Below are 26,559 nucleotides of genomic sequence, written 5' to 3' on the forward strand. Positions count from 1 at the left end.
GGGAGGCTCACCATTTTGGACCTGGAGAGGAGCATCGCCTTACAGTTTTAAATTATTTACAGATATATGTTTTCGCGTCTCTGCGTCTAAAGCATGGGCTTCTGTAACATCGATGCAAGATTCTTGGGCATCACCCACTTCTCCCATTGCTCTCAGAGGGTGGGGAGTATAGAGCCCTTCTCGGTGAGCCTCTCAGAAATTTGATGTAAACGTGGGCATGGGCTGCCTTTGCTGTGTTGTGGCAGTGCTATCCTGCAGGACTCCGAGCCCTGGGGGACAGGAGTCTTCCTTCTGCATCCTCAGGCACCAGGGAGATGGTGTGAACATAGACAAGCTCACGTGTCCATGAGAGAGAAGACATGAGAAAGGGAGAGAGAGACCTGGCAGTGGGGCTGGAGGCGTGGGCAGGGCCCCATAACCTGAGGGAGGGGGCTCGGATTTTATTCCGAATGTGATGGGAAGCCATGGGAGTGTTGAAAAAAGGTAGTGATGTAATTGCATTTGTGATTTTCACAAAGCACCTTGGCTGCTGTGCAAAGAATGGGTTGTTCTGGGACAAGAGTGGACCCTGGGGGACCAGTTAGGAGGCTTCCACTTCAATCCAGGAGAGAGGGGTGGTGGCGGGGACAAGGCTGGCAGTGGTGATGGGAACAGAGAGAAGCGACCACCCAGCAGCCCCAAGTGTGGGCCCCTGACAGTGCTTGGGGACAGTGCGGACTATGTAGGGGGTCAACCATGCTCTCAACCCCTGTGATTCTGGCTCGGTGGTTTAGAAGGCCCAACGATATACATTCCCAGGGGTCAGCCAGGGAGCACGTGTGGTTCTATCCTGTTGTCTGTGACCCCAGTTTATGCATGTTCTTGATCCTAGCTGGGCCCACAAAGCTGTGCTTTCTGAACCTTGCTTTTGTCCTGGCACTGCCAGCTCCTCCGGGCCTGGCCTGGCCCCAGAGACCACTGGCTGGCTTGGATGGTACCTCCCATCCTCCCCTTGACTGTGGCTTGGAGACAGCTGCCAAAGTTTAGGTGAAAGTGAGGCAGGCATGGGGGCTTTCTCACGTGGACCTGAGTATACGCCCAGCACGGAGATTATCTCCCTGATTTCCCCCCAGCCGCGTGATGCTGTGATTCTTTTCCCTGTGTTAAAGCAGGGTAACAAGGACACGGAGTTGGGGTAGTTAGTACAAGGCCCCACAATTCGCAGGTGACAGGACTGCGATTTGAACCCAGAGCCCATGTCCTCCACCTGTACCTGCTTCCTTTCCCCTTGTCCCTCCCGGATGGAGTGGGGTCACTGCTTTTGTGTGACCGCGTCCTGGGCCGCACCTGGATGGAGGCTCCCATTGCCGGCTCTCCCTAGTGTAGAGGGGGACACGCACAAGCTTTGGTGTCCAGCAACCTGGGGCCGGCTCCTGGTTGCGCCAGCATCCGGGTCTGGAGCCTGTGCAAGTGAGCCCCACCTGCCTGTCCTGCATGGGAATTACACCTGCCTATCGCCTGGGACCCAGGCCACACGCCGCGGCTGGCCAGCAACACTTAGTAGGAGCTTCATAAATACTAATGCCCTTCCCTCCTCCCCCAGGGAGGTGAAAACCCTGCTAGAAGGTTCCCCCTGGGACCCTGAACCTGAGCAAGCCTTCCTGCCCCGAGCTCACCTGTGATGCTTCCCTGGCAGGCCTGCAAGATCACCTGGTCCCACGCTTCCATTTCCCATTTTACAGATGAGGAAACTGAGGCTCAGGAGGGGACAACTTGCCCGGGACCCCTTCCCTGGCCTGCCCCCACCCCACCTCACCCCGAAGCCTCAGCGCTGTGTCCGTGGGTTGGGAGAACTCCTAGAGCTAGTCCAAGCATCTGGAAAACCTCAGAGCCGAGGAGGGGACGCCGGTCTGGGGCGACGGCCTGGCCCTTCCACAGCCCCCACCTGGACCCACTCTCTCTGTGTTCTGTCCCATCTCTTGGCAGGTATATCCGCACCATGTACCTGGGGATTCAGAGCCAGCGGCGGAAGGAACACCAGCGACGCTTCTACTGGGCTATGATGTATGAATATGCAGACGTTAACATGCTGCGCCTCCTGGAGACCTTCCTGGAAAGCGCCCCCCAACTGGTGCTACAGCTCTGCATAATGATCCAGAAGAGCCGCGCCGAGACGCTGCCCTGTGAGTCCCCCCACCCCACCCTGGGGCTGGGGGCGTCGCCCATCCCGAGCCCAGGTCCTCACGCCCCCGTGTGTGAGCCCGCCCCGCCGTCACGGGAGCGGAGCGGAGCCGGGTCTTGGTGTCCCTGGAGCAGCAGGGCAGAGGGCTCTGGTCTCCCAGGTGGGGGGAAAGGCCCATTTTCTTGACGCTGGCCTGAGCCGTGGTGTTTGCACATATACGGGATGGGGGAGATGCCTGGGATAGCACGTGCCCAAGAGGCCAAATCATGTCAGGTGGCATCAGCAGTTTTAGATATTTTTAGGCTGTGGTGCTCTTGCTTCAAACCCATGTGTAAAATGGAGAAGCCGCACTTATAAAAACAGGCTCAAGGAGCTCTGTTCTGGTAGATGGGGGTGGGGGTCCAGAGCCCAGTGTACCCCGCCCACCTGCCCCACCTGCCCACTCCTGGCCCCTGTGGCCCCAGGTGGTCTCTGAGCGCTCCGGGCCCAGTCCAGACAGCACTGGTCTCTATAGCAGCAGGAAGCCTCTGGGGGCCACCTAGCTGCCCAAGAAGCCCTTTCCAGGCTGGACTCCTGGTCAAGGCAGAGTCTTGCCCCAGGTCGCCGATGTCAGGGCAGACCCCACGTCAGACTCGCCTGCAAGTGTCATGGTCGTGTCAGAGCGTGTTTCAGGGGAGCTGGAGCTCCAGCAGGGGGAGAAGGTCTAAGGTGAGGAGGGGCTGGGGATCAAAGCATGTGGGGGACACTGGGAACATTTCGTCTGGGGAAGACGAGCTATGTGAATCTCAACATTTGAAGGGATGTCGGGAAAGGATGATCGTTCCAAAGGGTGGCGGGACCTACAGGGAGACCATTGTCGGTTCAACATGTGGGAGACATTTCAAACAGCAGGAACCATCCAGTGATGGAAAGACTGTCTCAGGAGGCAGTGAGTTTCCTGTCATGAGGAATATTTAAGCAGAGATGTTGCACAGGGGACTCAGCCCAGAGGTTCCTGACCCCAGAGGACATGAGCGTGTATGATCTGGGGTAGTAAGGCAGCTGGGACAGAGGGTCTGCTCTCCATGCCCACCTCTTCCTGGCCAGTGGGGCCTGCTGGCCTCCTGGGTCCTTGCCTCTGGGCCCACAGCTCCCCCAGCTGCTCCAGCGGGCCCTGGATGCCACCAAGTTCATGAGCACCTGTAAGGGGCTCACCAGTGGGACCCCCTTGTCCCATGTGGTCAGGCATGAGCAGCCAAGCTCCGGCCTTTCATCGAACTGCAGTGCCTCCTTGCTTCTTCCAGACTGGCCGGTGCTTTGCAAGCCTCATTCCCCTTAGTCGCCTGTGCAGAAAGCGGGGTCCATCTTCAAAGGCCAGAGAGCTGTTCAGACCAGTGGGCTCAATCTGACCTGGCATTTCGAACCCAAGGACCAAGTTCTGAACCTAGCTGTGCTACCAACAGGCTCCCCCACCCAGGGGGCCCAGCTCTCATGTGAAGCCCCCTGTCCACCCTGAACCAGGACAGCTCCATCTCCAAGTGCCCCCAAAGGAAATGGGGCCTCAGGCCGCCCTCTCTGTCCCAGGGAGCCCTGGCTGCAGCTGCACTGGGCTGGGAATCTGAGCTCCTTCCCCATCCCACCGACCCTCTAGCCTGCAGGGAGTGCGGCTGACACAGGAGGCAGGCGCAGCCTCCACCCTCAGGGAACCAGGGACGCAGGAGGGGATGCAGGAGGGACGTGTGGGGATCCTCGCGAGCTGTTGCTGGCCTCAGCTTCCTGGCCTCCGCAGCCCCGCTGTTGGAAAGGCCTCGCACAGCCCTGGGGCATCCAGCTGCTCACAGCTGGAGCCCAGCCGACGTCCACAGCAGCAGCAGCGCGGGCCTGGAGAGAGCGAGAAGGCACTGACTGATGTCTGGCCCCGGCCGGGGCGTCTGGATGCTGAGCAGGAAGCCAGGCTGCAGAAGGCAGGCCGACAGCCGCCTGGACTCTCCTCTCCCGGACGCACTCTCGTTCATGTACGCCCACTCCCGTTGGCATTGAAAGGACTAGGGAACATGGGACCCTCGAGGCTGCCTGTCTTTGGGGTTCCTGGAGAGCCAGGCTGTCTGCTTGGGCAGTGAACTGGTGTGCCCAGCTGTCTGGCTGAGGCCCTGGGAGTCCCATGGAGGAAGGACCGTGGGGCAGTTCAGGGCGCCGTTGGTTTTCAGCACCAGGAGAACCACTTGATGATTGAATCTGGAGAAAGACCAGCAGCATCACAGGGGTATCTTTGAAATGAACATCTTGCTCTACAAGCCTTGAGGGAACCCCCATAGTCCCTGGTGCCAGATGAGGCGTCCAGGGACAGGCATCATGCCCGCCAGCCCGCCGGAGCCTCCACACCCAGTCCGGCCCCAGCCCTCGGGCTGCAGCTCCCCAGCCCAGGTGATGTGCTCCAGGGGCAGGTTTGCTGGGCTGGGGAGGGGCCCCTTTCCCTTCCATCCGAGTCCTCCCTTTTCCACCCTGTTGCTGTCTGAGACCCGCACTTAAGCCACCTTTCAGTTTTAAATGTCTCCCTGCCCCTACCATATCAGGGCGGCTAAGTGATGCTTCTTCTTCCAAACTTTGGCCACATCCCTGCCCCCTAACTGGATGAGGCAGGTGGCAGGATGACGCAGGGGGCGCGCTCCCGATGGACATTCATCCCGTACCAGGGTCCTGGTCACCACTTACACCTGCTGTGACTTTGGACTCTGCCCTTCCCCTTTTTGAGGCTACCTTTCCTCGTTGGTAAGCCGAAAGGGGGGAGATGAAAACCAGCCCTAATTTTGGGGGGATGCAATGATGTACGGCACATAGAGTACTCTGTTAGCTGTCAAGCTCTACAGTCACCTAGCGGGTATGTTTCTCATTGCCAGGGGAGTGGCGTGGCAGGCTCCTGGGGAGATCCCCCGTCTTCTGCCCCGTGGGTCATCCTGCCCCAGCCTCCATGCCGAGCCCACCCTTTCCATGATTGCTGCTCAGATTATAAAGGCAGAGAGGCTGGACGTGAAGTCCCCAGAGAGGAAACTCAAAGGGCAACTGATGTTGCTTCCTCGGGGTCCTCCTGACGTGGGACCCCAGGGGGCTAAGGTCAGCGAATGCCGAGGGGCCACCGGGTGAGCCTTTGCGAGCAGGACCCTGGGAGTGATGAGGGTCAAGCTGCTTGTGCCTGGAGAAGCGCTCCCTGGCTCTTCTGCCCACGTGCCCCTATTTTTGTGCCAGCAGCTCGGAGGTTGGGGGAGCATCTCCCCATGTTTGTTTGGAGAGTGGAATAGGTGTTTCTTGAAATAGACTTTCATAGTTAAATACATTTGGGCTGAACTGCTGGGCTCAACAAAGTTGAGTGGCAATGTTTGCCATTGGGTTTTGAGTCCCCAGGACGTGGATGGGTCTGCAGGGCTGGCTGGGGCGATGGGAAGGAAGGAAACTGGCCGTCACTGTCACTGTCACAGAGCATAGACTGTAAGCACTTGGCATGTTCCTCTTTCTTAACTTCTAGAATATCTGCTCATCGCTGGACCCTTGCATTATGGTGATAGATGCTTTCCCTCTCTTTTCCCATAAAGAGCTGCGTGAAATGTACACCCTTTAAAGAAAATCAGTTTAAATATTAGAAATTGGAGGAGAGGAGACAAAGTCTGTGAACTTGGAAGGGGCCTGTGGGCAACATGGACTCTGTGAGTTCTTGGAGAGGAGCAGCCTGGAAAGATGGGCGACTCTGCCTGCTGCTTGACAGCTGTGTGACCTTTAGCAAGTTACTGGGCCTTGCTGTTCCTCAATTTTCTCATTTCTGAAATGGAGATAATATTGGTACCTACCACAGAGGGTTGTTCTGAGCATTTTTGACGTGATAAATGTCAAGGGCCTCGGGCAGCATCTGGCCATTTTGCTGTTGGTGATGGTAGAACTTTTACTGTGGATACACTTTCTGAATTGAACACAAGCTACTAGTGAGATCATGGCCAACTGGCTTGTTTGGTGGGCCTTTGGTGACACTTGTCCGATCTGTACTGTTAATGCTAGTAGATGGTTAGGAAGGTCACTATTGCTGTAACAGGGGAGTTTTCCATGGGTCTTGCCTGATGCCAATCTCTTCCACTTTTGCTACTTTTGCCAGCTGTCCACCTTTTATTCCTCTTTTATCACTGGGTTAACAGTACAGTATTCGGCCTGCAAGATGGATTTGTATCCAGTTTGCCCATAAAACCAGACTCAAGTCAAAGTGCAATATTGGGTCAGCCAAAAAGTTTGTTTGGGTTTTCCCATAATATCTTACACCATCCTGCCCCATCTTACAGTATGTTACAGAAAAACCCGAATGAACTGTTTGGCTAATGCAGTAGTAATATGCTGGAGTCATTTGGGTACTTCGGTGGAGTCTTCCTTAAATCTTATGTCTTGAAAGTTTAAATAAAGATAAAAATAAAGATATGAAAGGAGCATGTTATCGGATATGCCATTTATACCAGTAGTGAGCCTTGTGTCTGCTGAAAGCTCCTAGAGTCTTCTGGGCTGTGACAGTGTTCAGAAGGCAGTCATGCATAGTGAGAAAAGCCCAACAGAGCTGCATGTAAATTCCACCTCTGGCATTTATTGGCTTTAGGACAGGGGCAAGTTAATTTCCTAACTGGGCTTCTCCATCTGTGAAGTGGGCATAATAACGACTTTCGTGTGGTTGTGAAGGTCTAATGAGCTGCACATACCCCTCTACAGCACCTTGGCTGGCATATTGTGGGTACTTGATACAGGCTGCCATTCAACAAAGGTGCATGAAGTCAGGGGCCATACTACATGCTGAGGGTAACAGGGAATGTAACAGGTGTGGTCCAGGCCCTCATGAGTCTTTCATTCTCTCCTGGGAAATGTAACAGAAGCAGACAGCCCGCATGTTGTGGTAAGTGTTTTAAGCAAACAGATGTAGTGCCAAGACCGCAGTACATGGGGTGGGGGTGTGGAGAGAGCTTATTTGGATAGGGATGTCAGAGAAAGCTTCTCCAGAGAGTTGACATTTAGGCTGAGTATAAACAATGAGGAGAAGCCAACTATGGGAGAAGCAGATACAGCGTTCCAGGCAGAGGGAACGGCATATACAAAGGCCCTGAGGTAGGAAAAGCCTGGCTTGTTCCAGAAAGCCAAAGGACCCAGTGTGGCTGGGGATTGGTGGTTGGGAGAAGGAGAGTGATGTAGGGGAGGGTGGAGAGGAAGGCAGGGGGCCTGACGGCTTGGGTTTAAACCAAGTACAGGGGGGAGGGTTATGTAGGAAAGCTGTACGATCAGATTAGCTTTTAAAGACGATTCCCTCTCCTGCTGTGCAAAGAGGAAAACAAGAGCTGAGCCAGGAACGCTGGTTAGAGGCAGCTGTGGAGGTCCAGGGGTGAGATGATGGGGTTGGTGTGTTTGGGAGATGAAGCCAAGCGCGTAGATTGGAGGGCTGCTCTGGAGCGGGAATCAACGAGACTCAGCGGGCCTGCTGTAGGCCTGATAGGAGGAGGGCTGGGGGTTTCTGACGGGGTACACTGAGGTGGAGGGCGACCTACAGGGATTGGGTTTGGGGGATCCGGTCAAGAGATAGTAGCTGTATCACCTTTCCTGGCTTTTGGGGTTTGCTGATGCGCCCATGTGAGCGTTGGCAGGGGTGGGGGAGCACCGCTCGCTATGCCCACACAGCACCCGCGCTTGCCTTTCTGGGTTGAGCTCACATTGAGGAGTTATCGTCCTTATAGGGCTCTAATGACCCCTTGCCCCTGGCCTCACGCCCCCACTTGTGAGGCACCTGTTCTGCTGTAGGCCACATGCTGTGTCAGGATTGGGTTTGCAAAGACACCTACCCTTCGGTAGGTGTCCTTAAACGCCAAGCCCTTAAACATTGGTGTTCTTTTAAACAGATGCTGAGTGCTAAGATCCAAATAGGCCTCTGTCTTTCCGTCCCTTTGGTGTTAACCTCCTTCATCGTTTTCTCCCTTCTTAACCTTACCTGCTGCTTTCTCTTACGTCGGAAGCCCTCCAGGCTGTGTACCTCAGCTTCACAGTTGCTCCGTCTCCAGCAAGACCTGATGGGTGGCATCTGCGTGCCCCAGAGAGGCAAGGTTCGGCCGGTTTCTCTGCTCCTGTCTGTACGCTTTTCGTTAGCTGCCACCCTGGGAGCCCCTCCTCCTTTCCCAAGCGAGGAAGAAAGGCATCCTGGGGAAAGCATCAGCTCCCTCTTCAGGCTCCCTCTCCTGATCAGGCTTCCGATCTAGTGAGGACCAGGCTTCCAGGTTCCGGTTCTCAGGAGGGAGAGGGCCAGGGACTGCTTCCCAGCTGTGGGGTTGGTTAAACGGCCCTCCCTGCCTTCCCCTCCCCACCGTGAAAGACGTCCACGTCTCTCCCCTTGGGAGATTTCTTTTTTCTAATGTGAAAACTGCTGTCCGGTGTCTCCAGTCTCGCTCCTAAGGACGTTAGCTGTTACCTTTCAAGTCTGGGGCACAAAAGTTGCTTACTTGATCCTTCAGGATTTTGGTTACACTTAGGTAAAGCTGCCACCCAGAAAGTGATGGTGATCTGGTTGTGTGGCCTGAAGGTGAGAGATCTGTGTTCTACACCAAACCCGTGAATTTCCTACTTGCTTTCCTCATTACCAAGAAGTAAAATTTGTTGTTAAAACAACCATTTCACTGCATCAAACACCATCAGATAATGAATCACCTTGTGCAGAGTTATAGGGGGTTTCGGTGCCCCCCCAAGCCCCATCCCCTGTGGTGTGAGCCACCACCTGACCTCGCCCTGGTGGAGCAGCCCCTTCTCCCTGACTCCCCACCGTGCTGAACCGGAGTCGCTGGCTCTGAGAGATACTCCTGGATTTCAGACCAGGTTGGTGCAAAGATCTTCCAGCCTGTGATCTCAGCTCCAGGCTGCTCATCCCATTTCTGGATCTTAGCTTCCCAGATAGATAAAGGAGAAGATGTTCACTTCCCTGTTCACGCTCTTTCCCTAATGCCCTGTGTCTTCACCCAAACTGCAGTGAAGAGGGGCACGCCTGCCTTCTCCCACCAGAACACAGAGGATGAACTCTCTCCAGCTCTGTTTCTGTCTCCTTCTGAGAAGTCGCCCCTCCTTCTCTCCCATCAGATACTTGCTTGGCATCTACACACTCAAACAGAACATTAAAACCTCACACTTTTAAACAGAATTTGCAAGGATTTTAAACAGAGACATAACTTTCAGTGCATCCATGTAGCTTGACTTCTTTGCATCCAGTTCTGAGGTTGTCCCTAACCACTGGCAAGAGAAAAAGAGAGGAGAGTTCTTTTTAAAAAAAAAAAAAACTGTGGTAAGAACACAACGTGAGATCTACCCTCAGTAAATTTTAAGTGCAAAAGAAAATGCAGTATGTACACATGAGGGAAAGTTCTTAAAGCTGCAGAAAAGGTATGAGAAAGAAGTTCTCATACCTAAATCAATTTCCTTACAATTAACACAGATAAAATAACAATCGGCCTCCTGAAAATGTTTGTGCATGAAATGCTGGGACAAAGGGGACACCAAGGCAGGCTGACCAGTGGGGCCTCATGGGGGAATCTCTGAGCACTGCCAGTTCAGAAGCTTGAGCAGTACCTGTAATGGGGCCATCTATTCAGCAATTATTTATTAAGCGCTTACTATGCACCAAGCCTGGTTCTAGGCTCTGGGGGCAGATACGAGCAAAAAACAAAAACAAACAGAAAGCCCTGCTCTCATGGGGCTTGCATTTCTTGTAGGGAGAGACGGACAACGGACAAAACAAACATTTAATCTTCTATATTAGAAAATGGTGCGTACTCAGCAGGGCTCTAAAGCTGGAAAGAGAGGGGGACAGAGGAACATAGACGTGTCTGCCTTCAGTAGGAAGGGGACCTCTGAGCAAAGATGTGAAGGAGGGAGGGAGCCAGCCTGCAGATCTCTGGAGGTGAGTGTACCAGAGGAGGAAACAGCCAAGAGCCAGGCCTTGGGCTAAGAAAGTGACTCGAGTGTTTGGGGAGCAACCAGGAGGCTGGGAGGATGGGTATGTGGTGCCAGGGCTGCTTCCGTAGCTCAGCCCCGCCTGGGGGGTCCTGCCAGCACAGCATCTCTTCTTCTTCTTTGTAAAAAATATTTAAACAGCTTTATTGAGATACACTTTACATCCTGTACAGTTCACCAATTTGAAGTGCACAGTTCAGTGGCTGTTAGCTTATCCACGGAGTTCCCAACATCACCATGACCAATCTCAGAGCAGTATCATTGCCCCACAGAGACACATTGCCCCTCTTAGACTTGCTCTCCTGTCTCTTGGCTCCCAACTTGCCTGCAAGGGAGGCGGGCAGCTGAAGGAGCCCTGGGTCCTGAGTCCGCTCTGCTAGAACATGACAAGGGGTGCTGGGAGAACCTCTCCCACGTCTTCTCCTCTGAGCCTGAGCAATGAGAGTGAGGACAGGAGGGACCCCTGAAGCCCTTTCGGCCTGGCAGCCTGTGACTCTAAGGAAGAGAAAGTGGGGGAATCTGAGCAAGAACCGGGCAGCAGCAATGTTTAATTATGGGACTAGACAATCACATTAGAGGCAGTCGCAAACTCGGGGCTTTGTGGGAACTCAACTCCAGGAAAGACGGCAATGATCTTCAAAAGATCTTTTCTATTTCTTAAGATTTTCAAGGAAAGCAGGCCTACACATTTCACGAGTGATGTCTTCCTGTGTCACATATCTCTCACTCCTGGGGAGCGAGCAGAATGGAAGAGACCCCGAGAAGGAAATGTGGGGGCAATCCCTGTAAGCTGCTCTACTTCCTTTCTGAGCCTCACCTTTTTCATCTGTAAAAATAAAAAAGGGACCCATTCAATTCTGGACCCAGTCAGAGGTGGTAGGTGGGTCAGGACAGCAAGAAGAGTCCTAGGGGTAAGTCAGTCACTCCACAGCCAACCTGGGGTGAGGTTTGGGTCTGACACTGACCAGCGGAGAGCTGAGTCCTCTCAGTTCCAGGCCTTCGTGTGCGTTCAGAGCCCACATGCCCCTGACTGCCAGACCCTGGGGCTCAGGAGCCTGCCCGCTCTAATTCCTGCCCACCTGTGACTGCATGGGGCCCACCCCCACTTCCCGCTGTTCCTGGGGGCCCCGTGATGCCCTTCACCCCCCACTGGCCCCAGTGATAACCAAGCACTTTGAGGCCTTCTCTGCTTGTACCCCTGGTAGTCTCCTGAGACCATCACCTAGAAGTGCAGGTGTTGTCTCCTGTTTTGCATAGTGGAAAGCTCCCAGCGCGGGCCTGGCTTCACACCCTGATCTGCACTTAGGAGCTGCATCCGTCCAATAAGCCCCCTAATCTCTTTGAGCCATGGGGTTCTCGTTTGTAAACCAGGGCTGGTAACTCCTGCCTCAGAGGGGTTTTGTCAGGAGCAAGTGAAATACGTTTGTTCTTGGCGCAACGGGGGCACCCTGACAGTCACCCATCTCTGGCACGCATCGCAGCCGCGCTCAGCAAGGCGCGGGCTGCTCGGCCGCCCTGCCTCCTTCCCCAGGCTGCTCACCTGCGCCGCTGTGGGGCTACCCGGTGGTGTGAGAGCCCTCCCCACGCCCCTGCCACAGCCCCTCCAGGGCTCTGGGGGCCGTTCCTCCTGGCTAAGCAGGCGGGGACCGCTGGTTCCGGCCCAGCACGGTGCCGAGGGGGGCAGGGGAGAGGGCACGGCAACAGCGGCGAGGTCCGCCTGGGATGGCCGGTCTCACGCCTCTTCCCCCCCGTGTCTCCTGCTTCTCCCTCCTGCCCGCCCTTCAGTCCCAGGTGCGGGAATGGGCGGTGCCGCTGCCCTTGGTCCAAGCCCTTCTTCTCCCAGGATTTCTTCTTCCGTGGTCAGATCGTGCGGTGACCTGTCAGGGAGATGCACAGCCAGTTGGCTGGAGGAGCAGTTTGACAGGGGTGGGGTGGGAGTGGGCGGCAGAATGTGACAAGAGAATCGGCGGGAGCTCCAGCTGTGGGGGGCTGGCTTCTAACCACCCCCCTTCCCCGTTAACGTGGCCGTGACCTCTGACCCATCGCTTAACCTCTCTGAGCCTTGGTTTCTCCTTTATAAGTTGGAAATAATCGTACCTGCCCTAATCTGCTCAGAGGGGATGTGTGGGGACCCTGTGAGATTAGAGCGGAAGGCACTTGGGGATCAGGGGTCAGGTTTAAACGTGTGGTTACTTTTTGTCTAGGGTGAGGGAATGACTTTAAGGTTTGGATTAAATTACATCATTTTAGCTTAGAATCCCAGGAGGCCCCTCCTCTCCCCCTACTTACAAATCTAGAATCCCAGGGCCCTGCAAGGTGAGACTGAGCTGGAGACACTCTTGCCCCCGGCTGCAGGCCTGCTTCTTTCGGGGGAGGGCATGATTGCATGAGAAAATCAGTTAGGTTAGGCCTTTGCTGAAGTATTACAGGTAAGTCTGGTAGTCAATGGTAATACATCCCACAGGCTCCCTAGAACACATCTGCGCTGAGCACCTGTCCCAGACCCAGGTCTGTGCTGGCCTCTGGGGGTGCAGAGGTAAACAGGCAGTCAGGTCTCTGCCCTCCAGGGGACTATGTTTTCGTGGAGATAGTCAGTAACAAGTAACACATGAATAACACCATTTCACATATAATTGAGTCTATATATGCATGTATGGGGGAATAGAACATGCAGGCACATCTTTACTGCTATAGAATACTGTATATATACATTCTATGTATTCATTATGTATATACATCATACTACATGCATTCTCTGCCTCTCTATATACACACATTATATATAGATATAGAAATATATAGTGTAGTATGTAAATACATCAAAGATGTATGTATATCAAATATTCATTGAATATTCCAAATCCACATTTTTACACATGGGTCACAAATAATAAACCAAGGCCCAGTCTGCTTGTACCAAAGCCCATGTCCTTTCCAGGACATCTCACAACCTCTGTTAAAATGCAGTCACTCTGAGGGAGTCAGAAAGAGAAAAAGAAATATCATATATTAACACATATATGCGGAATATAGAAAACCGGTTGATACGAATCAACCGGTTTGCAAGGCAGAAATAGAGACACAGGTGTAGAGAACAAACATATGGACACCAAGTGGGGAAAGCAGGGAGGGTTGGGGGGAAATGAATTGGGAGATTGGGATACCAAGTTGTACAGTCTAAATATATGCAGTTTGTTGTATGTTAACTGTATCCCAATAAAAGTTCTTAAAAAAAAAAATGCAGTCACTCTGGGGACATCAGGGCATTGACCTGGTTGGCTGTTTACTCCTCAATGAGGGTGGATTTACTGGAACTTTCCAGGGATGGCAGACGGCTTTCTTCACAGTGTGCTCCTGGCCCACTGGGATCCAGGCATCCACGAGGCTTGTGCCAGACCAGCTGAGTGGCTGACATTTGTTCTAGACTCTCTAAAGTTTGCCTTTATCCAGCTGGCTGTGAAGATGGTATTTTGATAGCTCTGACAGCATCTTAGAAAGAAGAGGCAACCAAAGCAGAGGGCTGGATTTAGTTTTCCTCCTGCCGGGTCCTTGAAATACCAGTGTTTGACCTTGAAGCTCCTTGAGAGGAGGGCTGCTCCCTTCCCCCGTGTTTCCAGAGTGACCATCAACTCATGGTCAGTTGCTTAGAGGAGAGTCATCATCCAGGTATTAGACTGCAGAGATGCTGTTCTCATGGCCTCTCCCAAGGTTACTGGTGTGCGCCCCAAGGGCCTCTTTCAGGATATTCCACACGTCTCAGGAAGAACTCTAGAAACCCTGAATCTCCAGCTCTTTGACACGTGCAGGTTCACAGTTTGTTTTTAACTTGAGAACATTGAGGAAATAGGAAAAGGAACCCTATCACAGGCTTTCTTATCCTCAGCACTAGTGTGTCTGGGGCCAAATCAATTCTTTGTTGTGTATTGGGGAGCTATCCTGTGCACTGCAGAATATTTAGCAGCATCCCTGGTCCCTACCTACTAGATGCCAGTAGTGCCCACACCCTGAGCTATGACAACCAAGAGTGTCTGCTAGATGTCCTGGGTTGGGGGGGATGGGGGGGCATATCATTCCCACTGAGGACCTTTGCCCTGCTATTAAATGAGTGATTGTGGGTGTTGGCAGCTGAATATGGGCCACCAAGATGTCTAGTTCCTAATTCCCTGAATGTATACATGTCACTTTATATGCAAAAAGGACTTTGCAGATGTGATTGAGGATTTTGAGATGGGAGATTATTCTGGATTATCCAGTTGTACCTGATATAATCAGAGGGGTCCTTTTAAGAAGGAGACAAAGGATGGGAGGGACAGAAGGCAATGTGACAGTGGAAGAGAGTTGAAGATGCTGTGCTGCTGCTTTTGAAGAGGGAGGAAGGGGCCATTAGCCAAGGGATGCAGGGAATGCAGCTCTGGATGCTGGAAAAGGCAAGGAAACAGATTCTCTCTGGAGCCTCCAGAGTGAGCTCAAACCTCTGACACCTTGGATTGGGACCAGTGAAACCCATTTCAGACTCTGACTTTCAAACTGTCAGATAATAAATTTGTGTTGTTTAAAGTCACTAAGTTTGTAATTTGTTATAGCAGCCATGGGACACTGATATAGTGGGTAAGGTGGCTTTCTTTAATGAAGGAATTGAAGCTAGCTGTTTACAAGATGTGGTCAGGGCATCAATAGCATGGTTATCTGGGGTTTCCATTTGTGACATTGCTTAGGAAAGTGTATCTGTGCAGGTGACACATTTGTTGGGTGACAACTCTGCACCAGGCATGGGGGTTACAGGAATGAGTCCTCAGGGAAGTCACAGTTAAGGGAGAAAAACCAACAGTCAGCAGAAAGTGTGACTATAAAATGGTGGCCATCAAAGAGAAATGCACAGGGTGATGTGGAGAGCACAGAGGTGGTACCAGTGCATCCTGGGGGAGTCAGAAGAGGGTCCCAGGAGGAGATGGTGCTGACCTCAGCCCTGGAGGATGAGCAGTTGGCTAGCAAATAAGGTGGGGTAAGGGGAGAGGGATGGCATGAGCAAGGGCTGAGAGGCTTGAGACCACATGGCCTGCTGTATCTCTATTCACACCCGCTCGTATGTGGGCATCGTACTTTGCCAAGAGCCAAGCACTGAGCTAAGCCCTGGTATAGCCATTTCTCTTTTGATCCTTACAGTAACCTCATGAAGGGCATTCAGTTACTATTGCCTTTTTACAGGTGAGGAAACAGACATGATGCTCAGCATCACATGACAGCAAGATGGCAGGATCTAGCCTGGTTCCAGAGCACACACGCAGAACCACGGTGCTCTCCTGCCTCTGTGAGTGGGTTAGTATCACTAGACCACAGGCCTGGGAACGGGGCCCAGACACAGAGGTCTTGGGCACCATGAATGGGAGCTTGGATTTGAGCCCGTGGGACAAGGGAACTACTGGTGGCTTTTAGCCTTGTAACCACAGGGTGTTGGGGACTTTGGAGCTGGGGGTACTGGGTTTGAAGCTCCCTCTCCAACAGTTTGCTAATGGTGTAACTGTTTTAAAATACAGGTTTTGTTATTATTTGGGCAGCTCAAGGCCAATAGATCAGGAGACAACTGCCACTGAAAAGATCATTTGTTACTCACAGATCCCAAGAGGAGGGGGCATGCCACAGCATGGGGTGCGGGGCCACCTGGGGAAGCACCAGGGTCCATCAATAGGCAGAGGGAGTGAGGGGAAAACATGGGCCAGAGCCTTTCCTGTGCTTTCCCAGGGAAGGAATGGGTGAGGCAGAGGAAGCAGGTTTAGGATAGGCTAGTCTGGATCATTTCAGAAGGCTCTGGGGCCGGGGCTGTCCCTAATTGTCTGGTACCTGGTGATTAGAACAGGGGGATAGTGGCCCAGGGTGTCAGAACCCAATAATGGAGGTGTGGGTTCTGGACTGGTTGGTGTGCATATGAAAAGCACCTGCTGTTTGCTATTTCTAGGAATTTGCTAAACCTGGGAGGGGCAGTCCCCCCAGGATCAGCAAGACCCCAGATGGCAAACTGTCAGAATAAAAGGACACACTTCATGCAGTAACTAGACAAATCCTTTTACCTCCCTGTACCTTGGTTTCCTCTCCTATAAAATGGGGCACCAGCAGACACTTCAGGGATAATTGTCAGGATTAAATGAAATAACTTATGCAAAGTATCTGGCATAATGCCTAATGCATTGGGAACATTCAGTGAATGTTATTCCTCTCCATCTCTGTCTTCCACACTCAAGGTTTTCTTCTAAAGGACACAGGCGTAAACGGGGGCTCCCAGGGAATCCCCCTTTCCCGCCTCCAGGGATAATGGTGGGAGGGGAGACGGCTGGGGGGTCACAGACCCCTTTCCCTGTGGGCCCCTTTGAGAATCAGAGGACAGCTGTGGACTCTCTCCTGAGAAAAATACCCATGCTGTTTTGCACGTAGTTTCAGAAGGACCTGACCAATTGCTGCCCGGCCCTTGGGGGGCTCACGTGCATCACGGTATGTACGAACTTAAGGAAAAAGGGAACTAGTAGGAGAGAACGTGTGTGGAGGTGGTGGGCAATGCTAGGGTGGGAAATAGGCCTGGAAGGTGGGGGAGGCCCTGGGGGTCACGGTTTTCAGTGTGCCGGCCAGCGATGGCCTGGCTGAGAAGCCGAGCTCTGGTAAAGGCCTTAGTGAGGTGACACCTGGGGACCTGGGGAAGGGCCTTGCAGGCAGAGGACAAAGCCAGTGCACAGGCCCTGAGGTGGGACTGTGCCTGGAGCACATGGGACAGAGGGGGAGTGAGGAGCTGGCGTGAGGTAACCTCAGAACGGCAAGGGGCTCTCTCATGTAGGGCCCAGGATGAAGGCCTGGTGCTGTGAGAGGGACTTGGATTTGAGGCCATTGGGGAAGGCAAGTGCTGAAGGGCATGAGCTGGGACTTGACCGGGTACACCTGTAACTCCAGGCAGTCTCCCACGGGGCCCTGCAGGCCTTATAAGGACCATGTTGACCCTCAGCGAAGCGGCGTGTCAGTCAGGAGAGGCTGGCCATGCTGGGTTTAGAGGCCTGAATCATTTCCCTGACTTAAAACAACTTCGGTTCTTTTCTTGCTGTTGCACATCTGTCACAGGTCACTGGGGGAATGGGGGAAGCGTGCCTTTCCTCCTAGAGGGGGCACACACGTGCTTCTGCTCGTGTCCGTGGCCAGGGCAAGTCACAGGCACAGCTGAGTTCAGCAAGGCAGGAAGGGACATCCTCCCTGGGAAAGCGTTGAGAGTCAGGGGCTGCTGACAGGCTGCTGTGCCTGGGAGGCCACGTGGAGGGACGTACCTCAGCTTAGTCACTTTGGTGGAATTGTGAGTGGACTGTTGGGACAGCGGCAGATGCAGGGAAACCAGCTAGGAGGCCGTCTCAACAATCCAGGCAAGAGAGATGAAAAAGAGGTGTCACACTTCCTGGGAGGCTCAGGCAGGGCGCTCCGGGGCGGGTCCTCAGCTTTGCAGGCCTGCACGTTTGTCGTCAGTGCTCACGGAGATGATCAGAGGGCCAACGCTCGATGACCAAATGGATAAGAAATCGATGTGTAAACCTGAACGCTAACTCATTCATTTGTAAATGCGGAGACAGACCTTTCCAGTGATTCAAAAAAGAATCTGAGTTTTGGAGTTAGGCAGCCTGAGTTCAGATCCCAGTTCTGTGACTTCTTAACTACTTGATATGGAAAAGTTGCTTAGACTGAGAACCTTCATCTCCTCATCTTAAAATCAGCCTCAGATACATTTATAGGGAAGAATGATCAGGGTAAAGGATGTCATAGCATAGAGTCTGGGTCAAGGTAGCTGTTCAATAGAAGGGAGGTATTATTGTTATTGAAACTTATTAGAGCTTAGCGGATGGCATGATGAGCCTGAATTCAGAGCCAGTAAAGAGCTTTATCACATGACCCGTGGTAAGACAGTGCTCTGTAGTGGGGACCACTGCTGTAGTGGCAAGATTTGAATTCTGTCCCTCTTGGACTATCACCCTGATGTTAAGGAGCATCTTCTGCAGCCGAGGTTGGTACACTTTCTCAGATGTCAGCTTTCCTGAATCAGTCCAACTCTCTGTTCCTTCTTTTGTTTACACCAGGCCACTTTGATGGACCTTGGGTTTTTTTCAGATTGCCTCGGCCACAGGTGTGTCGGAGGGTTACATCCACAAGTGATGGATGCCATCTTTTATTTTGACCCTTCCCAAGGGGCAGTCTGGAAACGTCAGGAATGTCTTAAGGTGACCCCATATGGTAACCTCATGTGGGGATCACGCTCTCTCCAAATACAGAAGTGGGACTGAAACGAATACATCAGTGCTTGCCAAAGACTGCTGCTCAAAGAAAATTGTTAGACCTGAAATTATTTACTGTGGATGTATTTTCAGTGTACGTTTAAAAAGGAGATTGATTTCTTTGTTGCTGCCACATCAGGCTTAATTCTGACTGATCACCAGGCAGTGCATCTGATTTGCCTAGAAGTATGGAGTAGGAATGTAGAAGAGACCATTACAAGGCTCCTCTAATTTGCAACAACATTCAGCAAGCTTTTCAAGAAGGAGAGTTCATCCTGACAAGTGATGTGCTGGTAAATGCTTAACAACCAGTTCTTAGCAGGGTTGGAAGAAACCCTAATTTTGTAGCATTTGCTGATTTCTATGGTGTAAATATTCCCACCACACCTATTTCAGGCCTCTCACATGACATCAGCTAGCCCACAGAATTCCTGCACATTTAATAACTGGATCTCAGAAGCCAGGATGGCAGGCCCCAGCACATAGACCATGAGTGAGGAGTGAGATAACCCCAGGAGTCAGTGTTCGCACTTTTGCTTACTCCTGTGTAAGCTTGGCCAAGTTACTTAATGTCTTTGAGCCTGCTTCACAGTGGGCTTCCATGAGGCTGGTTTCCTTCCCCTGGTGGCCTGGGTAGGAAAGTACCTTTGTAGCACCACTCCCTTGCTGTGTCTCCTGGGTGGAGGTTAGGACAGGAGACAGGCAGTGATGCTCAAAGAGCTGTGCCCGCGGCTGCCTTATCTTTTTCTGGGAGCATCTCCAAGAACAGACTGGGCTTTTTAAAAATGTAGGAAGATGGGAGAAATTTGGTGGGTGGAAAGGGAAGAATTGCCCATCTAATAGGAACTCAATCTGGGGAAAAGAGACAATGGAAATTAGAAGAGCAGGTGGTAGAGTTACCCCAAACCTTAGCTTCCGTTGTAGGGAGGGAGGAGCCGAGGGCTGAGAGAGGCAGATGTTGACCTTGATGTACAGATAGACAAATAGCAAGTTGAGCCTGTTTCTTGGTTTGGAGAATCTCTAGGGGACCCGCCCATGGGGGTACAATGCCACATAAATGAGGTGAGTTAGGACATAAGTATGGCCACATCCACGTCGCTTAAATTCAGGTTCAGTCTCCTCATCTGTAAAATGGGGATAACAGCCCAGCAGGGAAAGGATACCATAACGGGGGAATAGCTAACAGTGAAGTGTGAAGGACAGAGTAGATCCAATGACAGATGTCAGAGTCAGGGGGAGACACATGGACCAGTCCTGTGAATGCCACACTTAGGAATTGGTCATCAACCTCACCAAGAGCCCTCAGTTGCGACTCGGGGTCAGGAGTGAAGGGAGGTGGGAGAGTTAAGGGAGCAAGGAGGTTGGAGAAGAGCCAGGAGAGGTGGGATCTCACTGGCAGAGGGTGCAGAGTCCAGGGAGCTACTGTTTGTAAGCTGGAGGCACTTGACCATGGAGACGTGCTGATGGGAAGGAGCTGGGAGCTGGGAGTCTGCACAGCTGACTCTTCTCGCCCCTGCTCCGCTCTGCTCTGCACTCCATCCAGTCCCTCTTTCTTCAGTGTTTTCCAGTGTGATTTAGCAGTGGGACCAAGCTCTTTGTGACTGAAGGGGGAGCAGGGCAGCTGGTGATAGACTTGGGCATGCCCCCCTACTCTGGGAAACAAAGGCCAGCAGTGGACCCCACCTGCCCTCGCTCCCAAACAGCCTCAGGGCCAATCCAGGCCCTGCTGTGGCTTCTCAGAGATGCCTTGAACCCACATGCGGTATTCTCCCAGGAGAGACGCTCTCGCATTCTGGTTTCTCCTCCAAGTCCTGTTTCTGGCTCCCATACGCTGGCCCCTGATGCTGCTCTGCTCTGGTCCATCTGGGTCATGGCCCTGCTTCTTCTTGCCAGACGGCAGCTTCCTACCTTACCCTGATGATGGCCCTCCTGCTGCCCTGGTCCCTTCCACAGCATGGCACCTTTCCTCCTGCTTCCTCCACTTCATCTGTTCCCCACCCCTCCCTGCCCTTCCCCAGACACCCTGTCATTCTGCTTCTCATGTCATGGGACATCCACACTCATTTTTTGCTTTGTTCCCCAACTGGAAACAGCTCAACTGACAATGACCCTTAGATATTGCATGGACACCACCAAATTGGTGGTGATGATGAGTTCCTGGAGGACTGCCCCTCCTTGGTCAAGGGCATCCAACTGCAGGCTTTAGCCCCTCATGCTCTGTTCCATTGGTCATAAGGTGTGGACATCCTGTTTCTGGAAACCTTAGATCACTGGTCCAGTGATCAGAGCCTCAGGGACCCTGTCCCAAGCCTTTCTCAGGGGGTGGCCCCCAGGAGGCTCTGGCTTAGTGACTTCCCAGCTGGCAGGGCTGGACTCAGGTTACCCAGTGGGCAAGCTCCACCCCCCCACCCCCCCCCCCCGCCCTGCAACGATCTGCAGCAGGAAAAGCCAGCAAGCCGTGAAGGTCACTGCCTGGAACTCATCACAGCCATCGAACGTGGAGTGTTTAACAATTTCCAGTCTGAGCTTTGAAATGCAGAAAGTGATGGAGCTGTAAGTGGGAGGAATCATAAATGTGCCCAGGCCCATCTGAGAATCTCACTGGGGGCTGCGAGGCTGCTTTGACAGCTGGTTGCCCTGGGCTTGGGGTCTTGGCCAGGATAATGCATTGACTTTTGGGTTGACCCTGGGCCAGAGAGAAATCTTCCAAGGGAGCCACTGCAGAGGGAAAACCCTGCACTTCCTCCCTCTGTAATGAAATATGCTTCAGGCCTTTGAAGATTAATCACTTAACAGAGGGAAAGTGATCTCAGTTAATTCTGCTGGAGTCACCTCTTTCTTTGCGGTTTGAATGTTACTTTCCTGAGGAAGGTGGAGGAGAATTTAAATTTGGTTTTTAGCTCCATAATCAGGGGCCTCTCTCAGATACCCGTAGATACTACACTTCCTGTCCAGTCTTGGCAAAAGATTCAAATCCTTCACACGCAGAATGCCCAGCCCCTTCTAAGGCCAAATCTGGACACTCCATTAGTACAGTTGTTACTTTCAAGGCCATGGAGTCTGAGTTTGAATCCCAATTCTACTTAATAGAAATATGATTTTTGAAAAAAAAATCTTGTTCATCCAAAAAATGGCATTAGAGCACTGTATTAGTTTGCTAGGGCTGCTGTAACAAAATATCACAGACCGGGTGGCTAAAACAACAGAAAGTTATTGTCTCACAGCTCTAGAGGCTAGAAGTCCATGATGCAGTGTCAGGAGGGTTGGTTTCTCCCGAGGACTCTCTCCTTGGCTTGCAGACAGCTGTCTTCTTGCTGTGTCCTCACGTGATCTTTCCTCTGTGTGAGCATCTCTGAGGGCCCAAATGATCTGTTCTCATAAGGACAATGGTCAGGTTGGATTAGGGCCCACCCTAATGACCTCATGTTAACTTAGTTGCCTTTTTAAAGGCCCTGTCTCCAAATGCAGTCACATACTGGGGTCCTGGGGATTAGGGCTTCAAAACAGGAATTTAGAGGGCGGGGAGGAGGTGGGGACATAGCCCATAACAAGTACCTACCTCACATTGTTCTGCTAAATAAGACATGCTCAGGGAATCACGGTGTGTGGTTTCTCTGAGATAGCCTCTGTTTCCTGTTGGATGAGTGGGTTGAAGTGGGTGATCTGTGAAGCTCCTGAAGATATAATGTTTAGTGATCTACAACTTCACCAAGTTGGGAACAGATGAGACAGAAAGGTAAGATAGGGGCTGGACATTAGCCGGCCCGCAGGCTCCCAGCAGAGTGTTAGCTCTCATACCTCCACGTGACTGTCTGCCAAGCTCCCCTTGTGATTTAGCAGTGACGTCTTATGACATTTGGGGAACGTTTGTGCCACATCCTAGGGAGAACTTCCAGAAGCATTAACCATGGACCAAGGCAGTGTACGGGTTGGCTCAGAGGGGAGTGGTTTCTGCAGCACCCCAAAACCACAGGAACAGATCTGGAAGTGGTGTAGGTGACCCAGAAGATAGATTGATGATGAAGGATTGAATTTGGCTTCACCACATGCAGTCAATGGACTTTTGAATTCCTGTTTGCTCATATTTGGCATGGACGGGACCACCGTCACAGCACACGGGACAAGGAAATCAGGACTGTGGCAGCTGAGGGGCTGTCCTGCCTCTGCACCCCAAGTTTGTTCAAGAGCACACTCAGAGTCGGACTAGATTAGGCCACGCTTCGGCAAAAGCTAAGCTGCTTTTTCTTTCTTCATGAGCTCTTTCTTTTCTGCAACAGAGGAAGTAATACATTTTGCTTTATTAGAAGGAACAGAAAAATCAAGCCTTCTTCCCATTCAGCTGCTGTAGAACTCCCCTCTGATCACTGAGGGTTGGTAGCACCGCCAAGATGTATCACTTTTAGCATCAAGAAATGGGTTCTCCAGGAGAGGGGGGATGTCACAAAGAAGCTTTCTGAGGATGCTCCACTGTTGGTAATAAGCCTGGCACAGACCGTCAAGATGACTGCACATTCCCTGCCCTCCAGAAACCTACAGCCTAAATCACGTGATTCCCAAGGGGACCCATTCCCCTCCCTGCCCCAACCCAAGAAGAACATGAACACAGGAGGCTCTGGAAGGTTAACATAACCACTGTGACACGGTCGTAAGAGACCACATGGCCTCAGCAGAGGCTGGTGGAAATGCCCTGTGTGTACAAAGGGCAAAGCAGGACACACATAAGTATTGTGTTCAGAACCTTCCAGAAAAGGGAGAGGAGCATCATCAGGCATTTTCAAGATTGGCTTCTATGGAGAAATTGGGATTATTTCTCCCCTGTTTATTTTCCACATTGGTTGTTCTTATCACAAAAGCAACACATACTCGTAACAGTTAACCTTCCAGGCGCTTTCTGTGCTTCTGCCAACACATTGGTTTTTGTTATCAGACTGTGATGTTCTACAAGCTGCAAACCCGGCATGTCTCCTTGAAATGTTGGAAGGGAGGGGCCGCATGGGATGGGCCAGGAAGAACACATGTAGGGGGAGGAGGGTGTAAAGTGACAGAGGACTTTGATCCTTCACTGAGCACTGAGGTTCAGAGAGAAGTGGAGAGGTGAGCAGGGGCTGGGGAAGGACCAACAGAAGGCTGGAGTTCTGTGCCAGCTTCATTAGTCTCTTGATGAATGGGGCTCCTGGATCTGACCTTTGAGCTTAAAAGAGAAAATGACCAGGTGACTTTGATGTCAGCCTGGAAGAACACCGTAAGGGAATCGTACTTTGGGGTGAGAGTGGGGAGTTTGGTTAGGAGATGGTGGCCCATGGGGTGGAATTCAGGACTCCAGCTGAATTGAGCTGCATTTAGTTCTGAAATTTTGGGAGAGAAAAAAAACAAAAGAGGCACTAGATGGACTGAGTGGAGATAATGCTTGCAGGAGCAGAGGGGCGATGGGGAGTCTTGCTCCAGAGGAGATTGTGACACCTGACTCATGATTGCCTGCTCCTGGGTGGATTTGGAGAGACTCCAGTCACTGTTTATTGAGTTTAGTTTGATTGAGTTATATATATCACGTAGGCGGCATCATAAATAAAATTGCTCTATGGTGATTGCAGTGTCCCTTGGGATCAGACACAGTGGCTCGTTGAGGAGAAATGTAGGAAATGATGTGCAGAGGCCTTGGAAAGCTCACCAAGCTAGGGAGGGGAAAGGCATCCCCAAAGCTGGAGTTGCACTGCTCCATCCCATTGCAGGACGGAAGCAGAGAAGGCCTCACCAGTCAAGGCCTTAGGGAACCTTGAGCAGTGGCTGGCGGGAAAAGGCAACAAGGACTGTGGGGAGACCAAGAGAGACAAGAGTGAATGAGAAAGCAGTCAGAGAAACGCAGGCTGTCCCCGGGCCCTTGATCAGGCGAGTGCATGGCGAGGTGCCAGATGGAAGAAGATCCCCTTGAGGGCTCCATGGCCTTAAGTGAGCTGATGAGAAGGCGAAGGGTGACTCTAGTGCCTTCTCAGAGGAGAAAAGTTGTGCAGCTTGGGGCAGTGAGTAAACGCTTCATCTTTATACCTGGTGATCCCTTCTACTGGCTCCTCTGAGAGCACAGCCTGCTAGTGACAAGGACACAGACCCCTCCGTAAGCTTATGATTTCTTACGATGGAACGCCTGGGGGTCCTGCCCACAGGCAGAGGCGATGAGCCAGCACAGTGGTCCCGGCTCTCCAGCCCCTTGGCGAAGCACACCAGCCTCCGCCTCACTCTTGATGCATGAATCTCTGGAAGTACTGGACTGAGTCGCTGACACCAAACCTAGATTTCACAAACTGTCAGCTTAGGGAGCTGCCGTGGCTTCGAAGTTCGGGTCCTGATTTTGTTTCTTTCTCCCTCCTCCTTTAGATCGTGGTGTGTGTGGGCGTCTCCTCGGCTGGCAGCCCTGCTGTGCCCGGCGGTTGAGGTCCACGGTTTTTGACTGTGTGGGTTTGTGTCTTTCCGGCAGGTGTCTCCTCTGTGACTTCCCTGATGTCCCTGGCTTGGGTGCTAGCCTCCTATCACAAGCTGCTGCGGGACTCCAGGGACGACAAGAAGAGTATGAGCTACAGAGGGGCCCTCATCCACCTCTTCTGGCGCCTCTTCACCATCTCATCCAGAGTTATCTCTTTTGCCCTCTTTGCTTCCATCTTCCAGCTCTACTTCGGGATCTTCGTGGTGGTTCACTGGTGCGCCATGGCCTTCTGGATCATCCATGGCGGCACAGACTTCTGCATGTCCAAGTGGGAGGAGATCCTCTTCAACATGGTGGTAGGGATTGTGTACATTTTCTGCTGGTTTAACGTCAAGGAAGGGCGGACTCGATATCGAATGTTTGCATATTATACGATAGTCTTGACCGAGAATGCTGCCTTGACGTTCCTTTGGTATTTTTACAGAAACCCGGAGACCACTGACTTCTATGCGGTGCCAGCACTGTGTTGTGTCTTTATTAGCTTTGTGGCTGGGATTGCACTGATGCTCTTCTATTATGGTGTGCTGCATCCCACGGGGCCACGAGCTAAGATCTTAGCCAGCTCCTGTTGTGCCGAGCTGCTCTGGGGCATCCCTTTGCCCCCCGATGTTGAGCCCATGGCGCCTCAGACCCCTGGGTACCGGGGGACCCAGGTCACGCCTACCAGAGCCGTAACGGAACAACAGGAGGATCTCACGGCTGACACTTGCTTGCCCGTTTTCCAAGTGAGACCCATGGGGCCCCCGGAGCGTCCTTACTACCCAGAAGGGCCCCTCATTAAGATTGACATGCCAAGAAAGAGATACCCAGCTTGGGATGCTCATTTTGTAGACAGGAGGTTGAGAAGGACTATTAACATTCTGCAGTATGTCACTCCCACCGCGGTAGGCATTCGGTATCGAGATGGACCGCTCCTTTACGAGTTGCTACAGTATGAGTCTTCACTCTAAGAGCATCTTGACCCAAGTTGAGAAGGGGACCTTAAGTTTGGTTTGCGGTAAACACCGCTTGCAAGAAATATAACCCTCCCTTCCCCCAATACACAGAACCACCACCACCACCACCACCACCACCACCACCAATGCTACAAAAAAAAAAAAAGAAAATAATAAGTCACAACCCCTTCAGATAAGCTTTCTTTCCAGTCGCTGTATGTATACAAAGATATTCTCTATGTTTTGTAAGTAAAAACAAAAAGAAAACCTTTCTTTTGTTTTTTACACATAAGTAACAGTATTGAAAAAAAATCCCACACTATGGTTCATAGGGTGGAGAAGGAAGAGCTGTCTCCACTCTAAAAGAAAAACAAAGTTTTATACCTTACACCAAGTGTAGATCATTTACGGGATTGGTGCTGATTGAAAGAACAAAACAAAACAAAACAAACACAAACAAACAAACAAAACCTTCAACTGCCTTATGCCCTTAGGTGCTGAGTTTCATTAAGTACTGTCACGTTTTCTCATGCAAAACTCTCTGGTGATTTTTGCACCAGGAGAGGGAAAATTAAACAATCAAATGAAACCAATCTAGAAAAGAAACAAAAACCAACAAATAAAACACAAAGCAATCATTCTTCTTATCTGATTATTTGTATTGAAGAAAACAAATTGACCAAAAGCAAAAGCATAGAAACCCCTCCCTCTTTTTGGTTT

The 26,559-nt window shown here is 51.8% G+C and overlaps 1 protein-coding gene across 1 annotated transcript in view; it reads left to right on the forward strand.

Annotated features, from left to right (window-relative positions):
* The window catches only part of XKR6 (XK related 6), a 286,163-nt gene extending 260,257 nt beyond the window's left edge, over nt 1-25,906 (forward strand). The window contains exons 2-3 of the mRNA XM_057725024.1: nt 1,966-2,162; nt 24,899-25,906. Of these exons, the coding sequence (XP_057581007.1) occupies nt 1,966-2,162; nt 24,899-25,854 (1,153 nt within the window). The 3' untranslated portion in view covers nt 25,855-25,906. The remainder of the gene's footprint in view (nt 1-1,965; nt 2,163-24,898) is intronic.
* Nucleotides 25,907-26,559: the final 653 nt, after the last annotated feature.

This window comes from Hippopotamus amphibius, chromosome 2 (genome assembly GCF_030028045.1).
Source record: "Hippopotamus amphibius kiboko isolate mHipAmp2 chromosome 2, mHipAmp2.hap2, whole genome shotgun sequence".
NCBI classification, from domain to species: Eukaryota; Metazoa; Chordata; class Mammalia; order Artiodactyla; family Hippopotamidae; genus Hippopotamus; species Hippopotamus amphibius.